Source organism: Catharus ustulatus, chromosome 2, assembly GCF_009819885.2.
Source record: "Catharus ustulatus isolate bCatUst1 chromosome 2, bCatUst1.pri.v2, whole genome shotgun sequence".
NCBI classification, from domain to species: Eukaryota; Metazoa; Chordata; class Aves; order Passeriformes; family Turdidae; genus Catharus; species Catharus ustulatus.
The window spans coordinates 46,208,471-46,226,413 of NC_046222.1; the positions used below are offsets into that span (position 1 = coordinate 46,208,471).

General features: G+C 42.1%; 1 protein-coding gene across 1 annotated transcript; it reads left to right on the top strand.

The window, feature by feature from the left end:
* The first annotated feature begins 6,353 nt into the window (after positions 1-6,353).
* Positions 6,354-16,140, top strand: RAB39A (RAB39A, member RAS oncogene family). Its single transcript, XM_033052917.1, has 2 exons — positions 6,354-6,676; positions 12,497-16,140. The coding sequence occupies exons 1-2, from the start codon at positions 6,354-6,356 to the stop codon at positions 12,921-12,923; spliced, it is 750 nt and encodes a 249-aa protein (XP_032908808.1). The 3' UTR covers positions 12,924-16,140.
* Positions 16,141-17,943: the final 1,803 nt, after the last annotated feature.

Below are 17,943 nucleotides of genomic sequence, written 5' to 3' on the forward strand. Positions count from 1 at the left end.
AGCATTCTGACCAGTAACCTATTTAAATAGGTCCAGCTTCTTTTGTGTTCTTTCTTCTCCATTTTTTTATACTCATTCCTCCCAGGTCCAGTTTGATCTTTCCCTCTGTCTTTGATTCTTCACCTAAACATCCCATAGTAAGTCCTGTACAACCCCAAAATGTTCTTTCCAATTTCCCATGGCAAGTCCTACGGTCCTGCAGGCAGTAATTCTGAGTCTGTAAAGGCATTGATGGGGAGTGTCTTCAGTTGACTCAGCTGGGGGTGTCCCCCCCAACCCACAGGGCTGGTGGCTCTGCTGTTCCAGCCCTTGAAACAATCGTGCCAGGAGCTCATTCAGCTCTGGTGCAGCTACTGTCATTGTGTCTCCTTTGTGTTCATGGGAATGAGGCTTCAGTCACATAACCTAATCTTTACCTAGTCCATGAATGCTGTAGTCATTTAGGTTCACTTCTTGAAGTCCTTTGGGGTAAAAAGCCCCTGAATAGATAGTAGTCTAAGTCTAACCCCTTCTGATGATTGCCCTAACTGTGAAAATTTTGTCCACTAATTTCTGCTAATTCCCTTCTACAAATACCTTTGTTCTGAATATCCTCATGTGATGCATGCTCCTTGAGCAGAGACACAGTCTCTTAAGTCTATAAAAAATTGTATTCCCTTTTAAAAGGCCTTAAATTCCCATGGACAGAGGGAATGCTTCCTGTCCTAAAGGCAGTCAGTCTACCTCCAGAGGAAACAAGGTGGGACTTCAACTGGAAGCATAGGGGATGGTGTTCTGGGAGAAAGACCATGGGGCTTACTTCCAGTTGCAAAACCTAAGACAAGCCTTTACACCAGAAGTGGGAGTGCAGGGCAACTGTCACTGCTCCTTGAATAAAAGTTGTCTCTGATCTATACCCTGCATCCCATGGTTACAAGGAGATGAGGTGTGAGACACTGTTTTCCTGAGCAGATGGGTAAGTGGGTAATGATGATTCCTGATCTGCAAACACATCCCACACAGATCAGAGCTTCAGCCTCACCAGTCCTATACTGGTAATCCTAGAGGAGCAGGTCACTCATTCTTACTGGCTGATGTGTTGGGTCTGTGGATGAGAGTTTAGCTTCCATGCATTGCAGTTCTTGTGCTTCAGCTCCTATGTGGTATTAGATGACCACATGTAGTGTTGCTCCCAAAGGACTATCACTTTAACAATTTAATGCCTTTTATATTAAATGATTGATACAAGGTAGCAATGGCTCTGCTAATCACACCTGAACCTGAGGCCAAGCATCTTTGATTTCTTCCATCCCAGAGGCAAATTAATTGTTCCCACCAGAGTTTCTATGACCCTCCATCAAAGTAATGTACAAGAGAAGAAACATTACCTGTGCTACCAGCTCATACTGGATTCATCAGTTCAAACCTGGCAGATGTTATCACAGCTTGTTTGTCTGGGCAATTCTTCCAGATAGGCTAAGCTCAACAGACCTTACCACACAGGGAAGTTCTTTGTTTAATATCTGCCAACAGTGCAGGGAGACTTGTTTGCCTGTCCTAAATTATCTCAGCAATTACATTTATGAAGGCAATTAAAAATAATACACCTTTTAAGAAATTATCACAGATTTCATCTGACCAAAAGTGGGACTCTGTGAAAAACAGATGACCATGATAGCGGGGCATGACCTGTAGGATTCCTTCAGAAATGCAGTGCTAACAGAAGAAAGTACCTCCTTGATCAATGTGCCCAAAGGGTCCATGGCACAAATCTCAGACAAAGAACATTCTTTCTTCGTGGAAATCTGTATTGTTTCACACTCCAGAATTTCCGAAACAGAAAGGAAATGTAGGAGACAGACTTTATCAGAGCAAAAGATGCATAGAATCCTAGAAGGAATCATTCCAAGTGGCAAATGGAAGAGTGAGGCACGAGAACAAATAATTCATTTGCTTAGTGTTGTAGAATAAATTTCCATTTGGGGTTTGGTTCTTAATCTCACCTAAAGGCAATCTAATCCTGCTTAAAGACAGGTTCTGGGGCAGTTTAGGCATTACCTCTGAAATGTCAATGAGCATGAATTCACTTTAGTATTTTAGTGAAGCAGGTTACATTTTCCTGACACTTTACTGAGTTAGCTGTGCTTCTGTAACTGTCTAAGATGCCATCTTAGATGTCTAAAATGGCAAGATTTTCTGAGCTAGATGCCTTCTATTGCTGCTGGAATAAATACACTTCTTGTAGTACATCTCATCTAGGCACAGCAAAGATCAAGATGTGAGTCATTGTGTAACATAATATTCGTAACATTTTGAGGGAGGAGATAGTTGGCCAAGAGGGGTGAGACAATGATGGCCCAATAGTTCAGGTACACACTGTTAACCAGTGTGGAACACAGAGGGCTTAAGAGTTGATGAGATGTGAGGAAAAGTATAAAAATATCTAATGGTTATGAAGCATTTGTTGAGTAAATACCCAGTCCTTGATTTTTAATACTCTGTTAAGTTAGGAATTTTTTTTCCTCAGGCTTGTCTTTGAAATGATGTTGTAGGTACTTCTGGAAGATCAGGTCTGAACAGTTAGGAGAAGTTTTTCTTGTCCCAGATGGCTGTTTCTCTTCTTCACTGAAACTGCCTCTGTGAGTTCATTCAGCAGAGGAGTAGTTTCATTTGCATCATCTCCACAGGGCCATTTTAATGCTTCACAAAGTGGACCTGTATGTAGATAATAATTTGTTTAGATATTTATTTATTTGTCTGTAAGTCCATTCATGCGTTCTGATCACTCAGGTGGGAAAGTTGGTGTTTTCCTGAGGTTTGTACAATGTTTTTCTATGCACATATTTATCTCAACAGCATAAGGAACACCCTCATCAAACAAGGATATCTTCTAAGAGGTTGTAATTTAAGAAGTGTCCTTCCCACCATCATGTGAGACCTAGCTGGCTTGATGACATCTTAGAGGAAGGAAAGTCACTGCTCATTAGTAGGGAGTATCCCACCTCCAGTACTACTCTATCAAAAGAAAAGAGCTTGCAGCAAAAAAATCAATAGTTTGCATCTATTGAAACTTGCTCTGTGAAAAAATGAACAGCTGTATCAGCCTCCAGACTAATAGCCTAGGCAATTAAAACAGGCATGGATGGCATCTTGCTTCCAGACTGGTCCCTCAGTTCTCTTATGTCCTTGGGTTGCAGCAGAAGGCATAGTTTCTCAGTCACAGGCTGTCTGGGCTTAAAAATCAATTGCATTCTTTTGTGTTTCTCTAAATTTCTATGTAAACATATGAACATATTCTTCAGGAGTGTTGTGATCTATGTAGTCACCTACCCAGTTACCAACACTGGAGAAAAATCCATGCTGGGTCAAAAATCTAACAAGAAATGAAGAATTTTTAGATTGAAACATCTTGGATTTTCAGCTTAGTGCAGTCATAATGGTGATAATGGAGAAGATTTGGAAGTTTGGGGTTGTTTGGCTCTTTTATTTTTTCACAGGTTTGATTCACCCTCTCTGGGAAGAGCAGGCTGAAGCTGCCAATGTACAAGAGGCAGAAGCTGTCTGAAGGAAAGTCAGGTTCATGTTGCTGCTTCAACCACTCTGACCTAACCATCCCAGCTCCTCAAAACTGCAATTTCTGATTGCTTCTTCTGACTGCTGGTCTGAGATTTGTGATTCTCACTTTGTGAGAAGTGCATGCTGTCAGGGCCTCTGTACTCACCGGTAAATGAACAAAAACTAAATGACTTAGACATGAAATTCACCCACCGTGTTCACTTCAAAACAGACAATACAAATGCAGGTTCTTAAGGCAGCATTTATCATATGACACTCAAATGATCACAAATGAAGATGTAAGTTTTTGCTTTAGATGTGTATGTACCACAGCCTTTCTAGCTTAGCTAGACAGACCAGACTGTGGAAGCCTGATAATATTTGGAGACATATTTAGCTCAACTGTAAATGCCCTAGGCAAATTGATGTTACTCACCTGTTAGGAGTGAAATGAGCTGTGTAACTCATTAGTGTGGGGTTCTTCCAGCCCAGATGTGCAAAGGACAGCAATCTGCTGTGCATCTGATCTAGGTATTACACAGTGAAAAAAGTCCATTTGAAATTTTTTGCTCTCCACATTTGGCAAGTATCAGAGCTACTGATATCATGTACCTTTGAACCTCTGTTTCACATGCGAATACTTCTTGTATATAAGTGCCACTTTTTTAATGACACTTAGGAAAGATTCCCAGGAATCATCTGTAATCATGTCCCATGAAGAACTGTGAGAAATGCACTGATTTCAGCCTTATGAGGGTTCATTTATCATTATCATTATTAACACGTTTTTATTTTAATTGTTACTTAAAGAAGCAACTAGTCAAGTACAAGCTGTGTTCAGATTGTTTTAAGAAGAGCTAGTGAAAGTACAAGGGAGAAATGTACAGAAGTCAGAAGGGTACACACTCAGAGATACATGCCCCAGGGACCAACTGGACAGCCTGAAAGGTCCCTGCAGAGAAGAGATTCTTGGAGCAGGTAGCATCTTGCAGCTTCAGTTCAGCATGCATAGCAAGATAAATCCCTCTGGCAGCTCCTGGCTGTGCCTTTTACAGCTTCTAGACTGCCAGGCCACATCTTTGCTGCAAGGTTCTGGGGTCATCTGGATCTGTTCCCCAGGGCCAGCCAGTCATTAATATCCCAGACAGACTCATTTTGGGGCTGGCAGACATCATCTTGTGAGCAGTGCATGAAACCCCTCTTTTGACTTCACCCTGGCCTTAGTCCCACTCATCCTCTCTGTGGAGCTGCAAGATCTACCCAAGCCTATGAGGGAAATCTACAGTGGTGACCAAGTAACACATTACAGTAACAATACCAGACTTAGACAAAGAGAATACTTGTCACAGCAAATTGCCCCAAAGACTTACAGAAGAAATGTGGTTTCAGACATGTCTCTAACCAGCCACAGGTACTTACGGGTTTAGTTGTATTTGTGTCCAACGTGGACAGAGGAAAACAGTCTGTGTGAAAAAAAATAAATTCACCCATCTTCTCTCCCTGTCCTTTTCACTGTCAAAGTGCCTATTCATATCAGTATCCACTTGCTGCTGATCTTCTGCCAGCAACAGCCTACTTCCCAGCCATCCCAGCATACTCAGCTGGGTTTTCAGGCTCACTGCCCATGGCTCCCTCACCCCAGCCCAAACTACAGAAGAAGCTGATGCAATTCTGTTTACCAGAACTCCAACAATTTCCTTTTATTTGGCTCTAATGCCCTTACCAGACATCTGAAGACTGTTAGTTTGTTATCCCATGTGGTTCTGAGACTTAAAAAGAAATCTGAGAAATCTACTGCTCAGCAGATTTATCATAACATGATAGTCAGCTGAAGATCCCAGGAGGGCAAAGAAAAATCTCTGACACAGGAATCTCTTCTGACACAATTCTTCTATTACTTTGGGAAAAGGCACTTTCACCAAGGCCAAGTACATGCAGTTTGTTCCACTGGGAAATGAGGAGTGTATGTCCCTGTAATTTCCAGTATTATGTCCTTTCTCTAGACGGCTTTTATGATTCTCTCTGGGGATATCTAGATTGCTAACTCTCCTTTTCCCTTTTGCCACTTTCCCAGCACATCACTGCAATCTGGCGCTTGTTCCTCTCTATCTGTTGGCCTGCCCAGCTCCCACCCCACCGGACACCTTCCTTTCCAGGTCCGTGCCCCATTTTCACTCGGGTTCGCCACAGTCCCCCAGCGTTTCCTTTCTGCTCCCAACTTCTTTGCAAAAGTCATGCTTTAATAATCTCTCCCACAATTTTCCATGCCGGCCTGGCGCCCTGCCCCAGCAGCCCCCTTCCCCCGGCCCAACCCTGCACTTGTTGCCCTCGAGGGGAGCTGGAAGCCGGGCCCGGGCTGTGGCCGCAGGGAGCGCTCCCTGCCCGCTCGGTGCGGCGGAGGAGGGCCGTGTGTCTGGCCGCGCACATGACGGCACGCTGGGAGGGCGGCCCCGGCGGGCGGCTCGGCCGCGCCACCGCCCAGCGGGCGGCAGAGGAGGCCCCGGAGCGCACGGGCGGCAGGGCCGGGGCAGCGGGAGCAGCGAGGGCAGAGAGAGCAGCGGGGGCAGCGAGAGAAGCAGGGACGCGGAGCCGCGGCCGGAGCGGGGCAGCAGAGCGGTGCTGAAGGGACAGCGCCCGCCCCGCCCCGCCCCGCCCGGGCAGCCGGCGGGGACCACGGCGCGGAGCCCCGGGAGCGGGGCGGGGGTACGCGGCTCCCGGCCCCCGCCCGGAGCGGCTGGCGATCGGGGCTCCGTCCGGCCCCCGCGGGAGCGGCGCCCCGGGCCCCGCGCAGCGCCCGCCGCCGCCCGCCCGCCGCGCCGATGCCGGGCGTGGGGGCGATCGGGGCGCGGTGCAGGCACCGGCCGCGCAGGAGCCCCAGGAAAAGCCCCAAGGCGGAGCCGGGCCAGGCCGGGGCCGCCATGGATGCGGCCATCTGGATCTACCAGTTCCGGCTGATAGTGCTGGGCGACTCCACCGTGGGCAAGTCCTGCCTCTTGCACCGCTTCACCGAGGGCCGCTTCCCGGGGCCGCTGCACTCCGACCCCACCGTGGGGGTGGACTTCTTCTCCCGGCTGGTGGAGATCGAGCCCGGCAAGAGGGTCAAGCTGCAGCTTTGGGACACGGCGGGGCAAGAACGGTTCAGGTACAGGACCTGGGATCTTACCCACACCCCCTCCCGCCCGCTCCCCAAACCTGCCGACCTCCGGGCACACCCTGCTGTCCTCCCGGCCCTGTACCCTCCTCATCTCCGGCCCCAAGGACTTTTCCTTGCCCCCCCAGCACATTTCCCTGCACCCATTTGGTTGCTGTGCCCCAAACAGTCCTCCACCCCATTGTTTGCCAGTGGTCCTAGTCCTGTGGCCCACCATCCTTCTTGCCTCACTGCCCACAAGTCCCTTCCCAGTTTTTTTCCCCACCCTTTCCCTTCAGACACACCAAGGAACAACTACCCTTCTCCCAGCTCTCACTGTAGGGTAACAAGTGGCCTTACCCTGTTTCTTCTCCCCTCCCTCATCCTTCATCTAAAGTCCTGGACCTAACACAGTGATCCCTCCAGCATGTTCTTTCAGTGCTGCAAGAGGCCTCTGCCTAACTCTGCATTTCTTACTTTGTCATCACCTCCAAACTCATCCTCCTCTGCAGTATTTCGCTCTGCCATTAACTCTCCCATGCAATCTGGAGACCAGGCCACCTCCCAGCTCTTCCTCCTTCCAGCACAGCAACAGTGCAGCTGTGGTAGTGTGGAAGGCACTGGGCAGCCAGCTACAGCCCCTTACTAGTGTTTTATCTGCCTTCTGCACCTGCTGTTGCCAGGAGTCCTCACTAATAGTGGTATACTGCGAGCTAAACCAGCTCAAATGATGCACTGAGTATTAAATTCTCTCCTTTCTCCCCTCTGTTACAAACAGTAGCAAAACTATTCTCTTTTCCTCCTCCAGAAAAGTCTCAGTCATTTCCCAATTTATAAGTTGATACTGTCACTCACTCACTCTTGTGTCTCTGTTGTATCTGTAGTGCTTGTTGCTTCAGGCAAGTTGTGCATGGAGTTTAGTTTGGACTTGGGCTTCAATAGAAATGAATTCATGGCATAGGCAAATGCATAGCCCATCCCCATGTACATGAGCCACACACCTGTTACTGGAATGCTAGCAGGACGATTGAAATGGGTCCCTTCACCGGCCAGAATCAATTCCTCTGTGCTCCCTGTCTTCTGTTGCAACAGTTGTGCAGATTCCCACACCCAGCTGAAGAGGTGGGATTGCACTGTTTTACTGGGGGACAGCAACTATTTTTCTTTGTAATACGCATTAGAGTGAAACAACAAAAAACTTTCCTGGGCTTGCAAGAGTCACTCCTTCAGATTCTTTTTGCAGGTAGGCTTCTGAAGGGTTAGCAAAGAAATTAACAGTGTTAATGGAAAGCTCTTAGCATTTTTCACCCTCTTTGTGCATTCCAGACAGAATGTAGAATACTTGTAAATAAGAGACTAAGAGTGTATAATCTCTTTATTTTGAATTTGCTGACAAATAGTCAGGATGGCCAATGACAAGACACTCGACTGAAAGAAATGCAAATGCACAGAATCTTGCATATGTTTAAAATCAAATTATGGCAATCCCTTAACCCCGGAATGCTCAGGGAATATATACTGATGAGTCATGCAGTCAGCTGCTCTTAAATTTACCTCTGTGTTTTTTCTAATACTCAGAAGATACAACCTGAAGAAAGTAGTTTTAAATACTTGCATTTGGTTTTCTGCTAAGAGTTTCTTGTCAGTTGGTATACTTGTAAGTATCACAGTGTTTATTGTATAGTCTGTTTCAAGTGTAGTCAAATAAATCATATTTTTCTCCATTACACCACAGGTTAAAATGTTGCAATCTGTTCTCTGCTAGTGGAGAACACTACAGATCACAAACAAAGACGATCTTAGGGAAGAGCTGATTACTCCGATAAGTTATCTAATAGTGGGGCTCACCAAGCAGTTTGCAGTTCTGATTTCCAGTTCTGATCTGGCTCACTTGCACTGGGATTTTAGAGGAGGTAAAACCTGTCTTTAAAGCTCCCTGGAGAGTTCCCTGCATGCAGGGTGAACTACTGGCTGCGTAATAACCCGCTTCATTTGGTCCCAGGCATTAGGGACCATTCCCAGGGGAAAAGGAAGGTGTGACACACCTGCCATCACACTCTCTTGAAAGATGTCACGTACTTCCTTGGAGGAATTGTTTGGGAAAAATTCTTACATGCCTCTAGCTCATTGATGATTCTGTATTTGAACTGGACTTCGTGCATTGAAGAAATCGTCTTTAACATGCTCTGAAATAGCAGCTATTGAATATATTTATTTTGACATCAGTCAGGCATCACTAAGGAGAATCTCCCATTGTCTGAGGTGCCACGTGTACAACATAACAGTTACACCTTTAACATCTTACTAGAACAAGAACCTACAGGCTTGCTTAATATAGACTCAGGTCTGTAATGATTAACATAAGGGAAAGGCACATCCTCAGTTTCTTTCTATGTTCAGATCAGTCCTTTAGAGTGATCTCCTAGTTTGTCTGTGTTTTACATCATCTACTTTGTTATGGTTTTTGTTTGTTTAATTTTCCCATATTTAAATCCTTAATATATAAATCCTTGAATATATAATTTAAATATATTTAAATCATGAAACCTCCAATGCCATAAAATGCTTGGTAGTGGTGCTGAGTGTCCATTTCAGTAGGGGCAAAATATTGTGGGGATGGTTCCATTAAACCACTTTTTAGTAGACCAGGATATTAGATACATTCTGTTTGTAGTACATCTTGAAAATAAAACATTATTCTATTATTTTTTCAGTAAGCAATATGGATTTTCAAGATTAATACCATTACATTGTAGTCTTTAGTCATAGTATAAAAATAACTCTTCAAAATTAGATAAAGCTTTTAGTGAAAGTTTGGTCCATCTGGTAAAGATCAGTAAGATCATAATGAAAAAGAAATACTGTGACTGACTTAAAGCCTCCCTAAAACCCTAGTCTGATGTGATTATAGAAAGAATCATAGAATATCCTGAGTTGGAAAGGACCCACACATATCATCCAAAGGCAGGATGACCCCAAGAATCACACTATGTGCCTGAGAACATAGTCCTAGTGCTTCTTGAACTCTGCCAGGCTGGTGCTGTGACCACTGCCCTGGGGACCCTGTTCCAGTGCCCAAATACCCTCTAGGTGAAGAACCTTTTCTTAATATCCAACCTATTCTGTCCCCTGACAGAACTTCAGGCCATTTCCTCAGGTCCTGTCACTGTCACCACAGAGAAGAGATCAGTGCCTGCCCCTCCTCTTCCCCTCTCAAGGAGGCTGCAGATTGCAATGGGATCTCCTCTCAGTCCCCTCTCCTCCAGGCTGAACAGACCAGGTGACCTCAGCCACTCCTCATATGGCTTCTCCTCAAGGCTTTTCACCTTTGTTGCCCTCCTTTGGACACTTTCCAATAGTTCAATGTCTTTAATGTCTGTCTTTCACCCAAAGCTGCCCCCAGCACAGGAGGTGAGGCTGCCCCAGCTCAGAGCAGAGCAGGACAATCCCCTCCCTTGCCCAGCTGGTCATGCTGTGTCTGATGCCCCCCAGGACAGGGCTGGCCCTCCTGGCTGCTGACTCATGAAATGTGAAAGCACTGGGACAGGTTGCATGGGGAAATGATGGCATTGCCATCCCTGGAGTTATTTAAAAGATCTGTAGGTGTGTCAACTGAAAGAAGTGGTAGAGTGGTGGAGTGCTGTGCTGTGCACTGCAGTGCTGAGTTAACAATCATTGTCAATGATCTTAAAGATTTTTCCCAGCCTAAAAGATTCTGTGATTCTATGATCCTTTTCTCAGATTTTAGAAAACCACATAACATGATATTATATGTATCAATGTTTCTTTAAAAATTTTGTATTTTGTTTTTTTATATTCTCCAATATATTCACCCAGCTTTTGTGATGTACAGCACAAAGTTACAGGATACTTTTCAGCTATCTCCATTAAAAGCAATACATACACATAATTCAGTGTAATAGCTTAGATCATCAGCTACTGTAAATTAGCACATCTCTGTAGAAGGGACTCACAGGAGATGAGGGCACTGGCTGCTGTGTATAAGCATCCAAAAACACACAAAGGGCTGTGTTTCAGTACTCCAGTTCATAGATACACAGTATAGCATTTTTTTGTGGAGAAACACTTGGCAGATGATGCATTGCATTTTCAATACTAACCTACTTTCTTTCCTGGCTAATGCATTTCTTTGTTTTCAAGGTTTGAGGTAGGGGCAGAGTTGTTTGGTTTGTTTTGGTTTTTTAAAATGAAAGTAGGTTGTATTTGCTCTCACTTCTCCATATCAAATCGCATTTTTGCCATCCACATTTGCTCTTACTAGAACTACCTGAATTATTTTTCTGCCTTCATTTGTGTTTACAGACACTATAGAGGGGAAAAAATGGTTAAGAAAACTAGAAACAGATCCTTGTGGCACATGTATTTAATACTTCACAAAAAGTGACACCCCTCTCTTATGGTCTTAAAAAAAATTGTGAAATAGTGTGCCATTTTTCATATCCAGGCCTTTTAAATTAATCTTAGGTTAAGATCCTGTTGCCTTCACATTCAGAGATACACTACATGGACGCTATTGCTGCCAATGTAGAAAAGATCTTTCTAAGCATTAGGAGAAACAGTCCCTCCCTCTTATCTAAATAAAACCATTTCAAATGCTGTTTGCTGTGGCTAAATGAATTTAGATATGCCAAGAAATCGAAGTCTTCTTTATCTGTGCACTTAGCTATCTGTAATAGGACTATTGCTACTAATCATACCTCTGTGTTCAAACTGTTACCAAAACTCTGTGAAGTGTGACAAACTGAGAATTGGAGGGAGCTGCTGTTACAGAAAGGTGTGCTATTGTGCACAGTTCATCCTGCTTCCTAGTTATATATTTATGCCAGCAACTAGTGCTTGTGTGTATTCCTTGGTAGGCTGGCACTTACTTTAAAATGTCTCTTCTCACCTTCTCCAGTCTCTCCTACTGCTCATGATTAGAGACTTAAAATAATTGTTTAGTTCCTATCTTTCACTCTCTCTCTCTACATTGTAACTTTTTTTCCTTATTCTAGAGCACAGTAATTTTTTTTTCATCCAGAAGAAGTTTCCTACTTCCAAAATTCCTTCCAGTGAATATTCTGGAGCTTAGAGGGCTCAAAGGTAGAAAATAACTCTTGCAGCCCTCATGCCAAAAAATTGTAAATTTATGAAATATAAAGAGCTTTTGAACCTCTGTGTGAGAGAGATGCTGGAGGAAGATGAGTCCCTTGCCTGTAATAAGTGTGTGTTTGCCCAGCTCACTCAAAACTTTTGGACAGCTTTGTTCAGGGAGTTTCCTTTCTCTGCCTGCTACCTGTTGACTTCTACAAGCACAAAGAGTTATGATTGTCTATATAAACATTCTTTTATAGAATGTTTCTGCAAGAAATGCAAAAGGATATGCTTGAACATTGGCAAGTTTGTGTTCCAGGTTTCTTGACATATGTGTACCTATTTCAGTCTGAAACAATTGATTAGAACAAGTGAAGTTCATGTTTAATGAAGCTGAAGGACTCAGACTTTACACCAAAAGTATCTATCTTTTTCTTCTGTGAACATGTCCCACAGTTTGCTAATAAAGACCACTTCACAGAATAATTTAGTATTCAATATTTGCCCTAGAGGTTTTGGGTTCAGAAATGTTTAGAAAGTGAATTTTGAATGTAGGAAAAAAAAAAAAAAAGTAGTCTAGTAGATAAATTTAAAAATTTCAATCAGCTTTAAAAAAGAAAAGTTATTTAATAAAACTTATAAAAGACAAAAACACATTGCCATATGGAAAATAATTGCTTTATGAATAAAGTGAAAATGCATTTTAATTTTCCTTTTTCTTTTTTTTCCCCTTCATAGATCAATCACACGCTCTTATTATCGCAATTCTGTGGGTGGCCTACTAGTATTTGACATCACAAATCGCCGATCTTTTGAACACGTGAAGGACTGGCTGGAGGAAGCAAAAATGCATGTGCAGCCCTTTCAGATTGTGTTCCTGTTAGTAGGACACAAATGTGACCTAGTGTCACAGCGCGAGGTTACAAGAGAAGAAGCTGAAAAACTGTCATCTGACTGTGGTATGAAATACATAGAAACTTCAGCAAAAGATGCCACAAATGTTGAGGAGTCCTTTACAATTCTTACACGAGACATCTATGAACTTGTAAAAAATGGAGAAATCTCAATACAAGATGGATGGGAAGGTGTCAAGAGCGGCTTTGTTCCAAACGTTGTACATTCATCAGAAGAAGCTGTAAAGCCCAGGAGACAGTGCATCTGCTGAGTTTGTAGCATGCCAAAGAGCCCATGGGGTGTTTAGAAGATGATGCCAATCTAAATGACAACAAAAAAATAATTTGAAACAATATTAGATCATGGCATAGTTGAATCACAGAACGGTAATTTGGTTTTGTATCCTTCTGTCTAGATTATAATCTGTAACACTTCAAGTGCTTTTTTTTTTTTTTTTTGCAGAGTACAATAACTTGATGTGGTCTTCAGGAAAAGAAATTGTATATTGCTAAAGGGAAAACTAATTCTTTAGCAAGACACTGAGAAAGTGCAATAATCATCATGACGACATCCTCGCTTTGTATTTTGAATACTGTTTAAAATCAGGTCTTGTTAGATGAGGATCAGATGAGCTCATTACTTTTGTTCAGCCTGCCTTAGCTTTGGACAAGAAAATATTATACCTTATACTTTTTTAATGTGATTCTTTACTCAAGTGCAGGGTTGCTAATGACCATTAAAGTTTAGAATGCTATAGAATTTGATAATAAAAATAACTCTAAGGAAAGCAAACTGAAAGATTGCTCCAATAGCGAATACTTTTGATATGACAATGGATACAAGCCTTACTAAAGAAAAAGAATGTTTTAGAAAAGATTGTTTATTTGTATACAAAAATGGGGAATAGAAACAATGGAACTTATTACTAAATATTTTCTGAATTGCCAATGAAACTAAACATAACATCACATATGATCCAGCTGATATTTGACTTGTATACAAAACAGCTTTCCCAACCACTGGAGTTACGTTTCAGCAGCCAGATCCTCAGCTGGGTAATTGTCATTGTCACACTGATGCCTACTGAATTACATTAATGTACACAAACAAATTCCATATTAGCTTTAAAAAACAAACCTACTTCTAACTAGAAGTAAGAAAAGTTAAAAAGTGCTGCAACCCATGGGAAGCCAGGCCTTAAATTTGAATAGAGCAAGGATAGTTTCATTTGTAGCCAGCAAATGTTAAACTGTTGTTAAAAATGGAAAGTTTTAAACTAAAACTATTACAAATAGAGCATTTGGAGAGGAAAGAATTTCTAAAATAATGCTCATCGACAGAGAGTAAAGTTAGAGAACTCCTAAGAAAGAAACCTATAAGAGCTTTTAATAACGGTAGGAGAAATCTGTGATCATGTAGCATCTTACTGAGCTTGGAGTCATCTTCCTAATTCTCTGAATATAACACACTAGCTTTATGCAAACTAGGTCTAGCACGTAAATACCAAATAAATCTATTTCTATTTTATTGTAGTTGTATGAAAGATGACTTGATCTCCAGAGTTCATAAGCATCTACGATTTATCTGGCATACTCATAACCATCAAACCTCAAGCCGGTTATAAAAGTTGTGCCATCATGTACAATTCTCCTTTTTCAAGATCAGGCAACAATTCTATCTAATCTAATTTTCTTCTTCAACAAGCATATGATTGGTTTTCTCTCAGGTTACTTTTATATCCTTTTACAATCTTTTTTTCAAATATTTTTTAGTATGGAGACAGGTTGTTTGGTTCCAGTTACTTTATACATTTAGGGCAACTAAAATCATTGACTTCAAAGGGAACTGAAAGTTTAAGGTTTTCTAAAGCCTGAGTCTTATTTGCACTGAGGCGCAGTTACACTATCATGGAAGGATACAGAGGCCTTAATAGAAACAGGAATCAGCCTTAATTCATTAGCAAATAGAACAGTTAATTCTAGTCTCAGCATGCCACAGAGTCATTGCTGTGAGCCCAATTCTCTATTAAACTACATGTATTGACAACAAATCAGCTTTGGAGGGTATTTTAAGTACATGTTTAAGTACTTTATGAAGTAAACATGACTAAAGATGCTGAAAGGTAGTGCAGGATCAGGCTGTGTGCATTTGACAGTGATTCTCTTATGATAGGAGGCTTACGTTGTGCATGTCAGAAGATCTCTTTGTTGTTTAATTAATTTATTTAATTAAATATATCAGTGACTGGGGAGTCAACACACCCAAGTCTACCACTGGTTCACTGTGTGTTTCTGAGAAAGGCATTTGCAGTTTTTGTGCCTCACCTTCTGTATTTCAAATACAGAGATGATTGTTCTTCCTCAAATTCACAGACTGCTGAGACCAAATCAGTCCATATGATCTTCAGTTCTGGACTCTATCCTCTGTGTGCTACCTGCTTTTGAGTGTTTAGCATCATGGGATGTGGATACTGGTTTCTTCTGATTCTTCTGACATACTCAAAAAACAATAATAAAAAAAATAAATTAAAACTGCCTTATAAGGGCCAGGTATTGCTGTGAATCTACATTATCATTGAATTTCATTATTTTTAGATTAAAATCGTGTATCTCAAATTTTTCTTCCTGAATACTCTGGAGCCAATGAGCTTTTCATTCTGTATGAAAAAATGGGTTGTACTGGGGGGAAAAGGACTGGGAGAAGAGGGGAGCGTAGGGGAGGTATGCACAGAGAAATAAACAATGATCAGAACAGAGCCTTAATCTCTGTTGTCAATGTTGTACCTGTGGTGTCACATTTATTACACTGGGAATAGAGCTTTTAACCAGATTCAACTGTGTAAAGAACTGGTATTGGCAATGCAACTAGAAGAGAAGTTCACTACATTTTGAAGTACTGTGCACACAGTTGTCTTATTTGTAATTCCTAAAAATGTAGATTAACATGTACTTTCAAACATTGTCTGTCTTTATGATATATTAAACCACTACTGTGTCTTCTCACTACACACTTGCAGTTGATAGAAATGTCTGATAAACTGGTAATTTGTTGAAATGCATCATTTTCTTTTCAGATGCTTTGCAACATGATATGTAAGTAACAGCTTGAATAAGCTGTTAAGAATGAGTTATAGTTCAGTGCATGTATATTCTTTTTCCCCCCAAGGAAGCATGAATATTGACAATAGAATTAAATTCCCAGAAATTACAGACATTTGATAGATCTTACTTGGTAGCCAAATTAAAAAATCAAAAATATTTAATAGGAAAACACAAACTTCGCAAATTAAGATTTGGTCAATCCAAGTTAGGAAATGGACAATGTCAGAAAACCTTGACAAAGGGTTTATTTGGATTCATAGGCCTGGAAAATGAATAAAAAGTATTGGTTTGGATTCCTATAATGTTTAAACTTCCATTGCTTTTATTTTAAGTTTGATAAAAAAGATAAATATCTTCATCTACTCATTAAAATACTTTACACATGAATTCTTAAGATGTTTTGGCTTGTTCATAATTGTATCTGTCCCACGTAAAAAGCAGAGACTAGCTTCATACCTTAGGAATCAACCAAGGAAAAGATTTAGAGGTGGAAAATGTTTTGTTCATTTATGCCTTCAGTATGGAATAGACTCACCGATCTGACTTCAAACTGGTGACTGTCCTGTGCTCACAGAAATGATGCAGTCTTGACTGAGCCCCAGGCACACTGTGCTGCCCTGTGCTGAGATCCCTTCTGCCTCAGACGAGCAGCTACTGGCTCCCAAGCTGCCTGGCTGAAAGTGAGGGTGGGTGGATGCACCATGATCACAGATATTTCAGTCTCAGCATTTCAGCTCCCTTAGGGAGTACATGCTTCATTGCCCTCTTTTTACATAATTAACATCCAGAAAGAGTGCTTTTTCCCTCACTGAAGACCCCGGCACAATGGGAGCTCCTCCAAGTCTCCACCTTTGCTTTTTACACAGAGCTGGCACAGCAATTTCAGCAGCTTTTATTCAGTCTTGAAGAAAAAGAAGGAAGGCTGAGGGTTTATTCTCTACATAGGCATGGAACCTTACCACAAACATGGTGGACTGTTCAGGAAATTATTAAATATCAAAAAACAATTGTCAATAGCCAAAAAATTGTGTTGCTCATTTCTCAGAATCTAGAGACTATCTTTCAAATAAGTGAATGAAATTAAAATTCTTAAAGAGGGATCGCCCATTGCCCACAGAGGCTATTTGGAGTAGCAGGCTCTTTATGAATGGGTAGGTAAATCTTTATTTAAACTCAAACTGAGGAATTCAAAATCCCAATCCCAAACTGCTAGAGTGGATCACTGTCTTTGAAAGTATTTTATTCATTTACTTCTCAGAGAAAGCAACATTTTGGGCTAGGCCTGAGTTAGGCAGGGATGGATGCTCAGTGTGTAACCAGCAGAGAGACAACTGCTCCCTGGAAGCATTGCTGGGAGCCAGCTGACAGCAGCCCCCAGCAGCCTCAAAGACTACAAGGGCAGCTCAAACTGAGATTACCTGATTGCAGGCTGCCAAAGGCTCACCTTGCAGCTGAACAGCTTCTACACAAAGGTAACAGCAGAGGTAGTAAACCCAAAATCTATGCATTGTAAATGAAAGCAATGCCTAGGTAAAGAAACTGGCATTTCAGCTATAGTTCAATTACTGCCATTCCTCACTGCTGTGGCTTCAAATCTGTGCAATCTATGCAAACAGTTTTCCTGCTCCATGAAAACTGTGGAAGGATGAACTGAGCCTCCTGTAGCAATAAAGTCAGTCACTAGGGAGAGGGCTGCACAAGATAAGGATGGAAGGAGGACACAGATAATTTCTTCCATCCCTGCACAGCCCTGGAGGAGGAGACTAACCACTGCCAGAGCCCTTAAGACCCTGCAGAAATATCCATCACTGGAGTGGGACTTGTGGGATAAAAGAAAGTGCCAAGGACCAGGAGTCAGCACAGAGATACAGGCTACTGACTCCCTAACTCCAGCACTCCCTAAGGATAGGTTACCTCTGTGGCACAGCTGCAGGAACTCCATGCTGGCACTATGGCTAAATTGCATAGTGTCTACATTGCATAAAGGCAAATGCCTACATTGCAGGCTTTTTTCCCCTTTTCACCTTCTCCCCCATGTGGTTTTTTTACAGGAAAGGACTGCCAGAAGACATATCTGGCACCAAAGTCTGACAGTGAGCAGGGCAATAGTTGAAACTTTTAGTGGCAGTTGCTAAGCATTAAGGTACTAAAACTGAGGAGAGGAATTGTGGAAAATATTCCAATCATAAT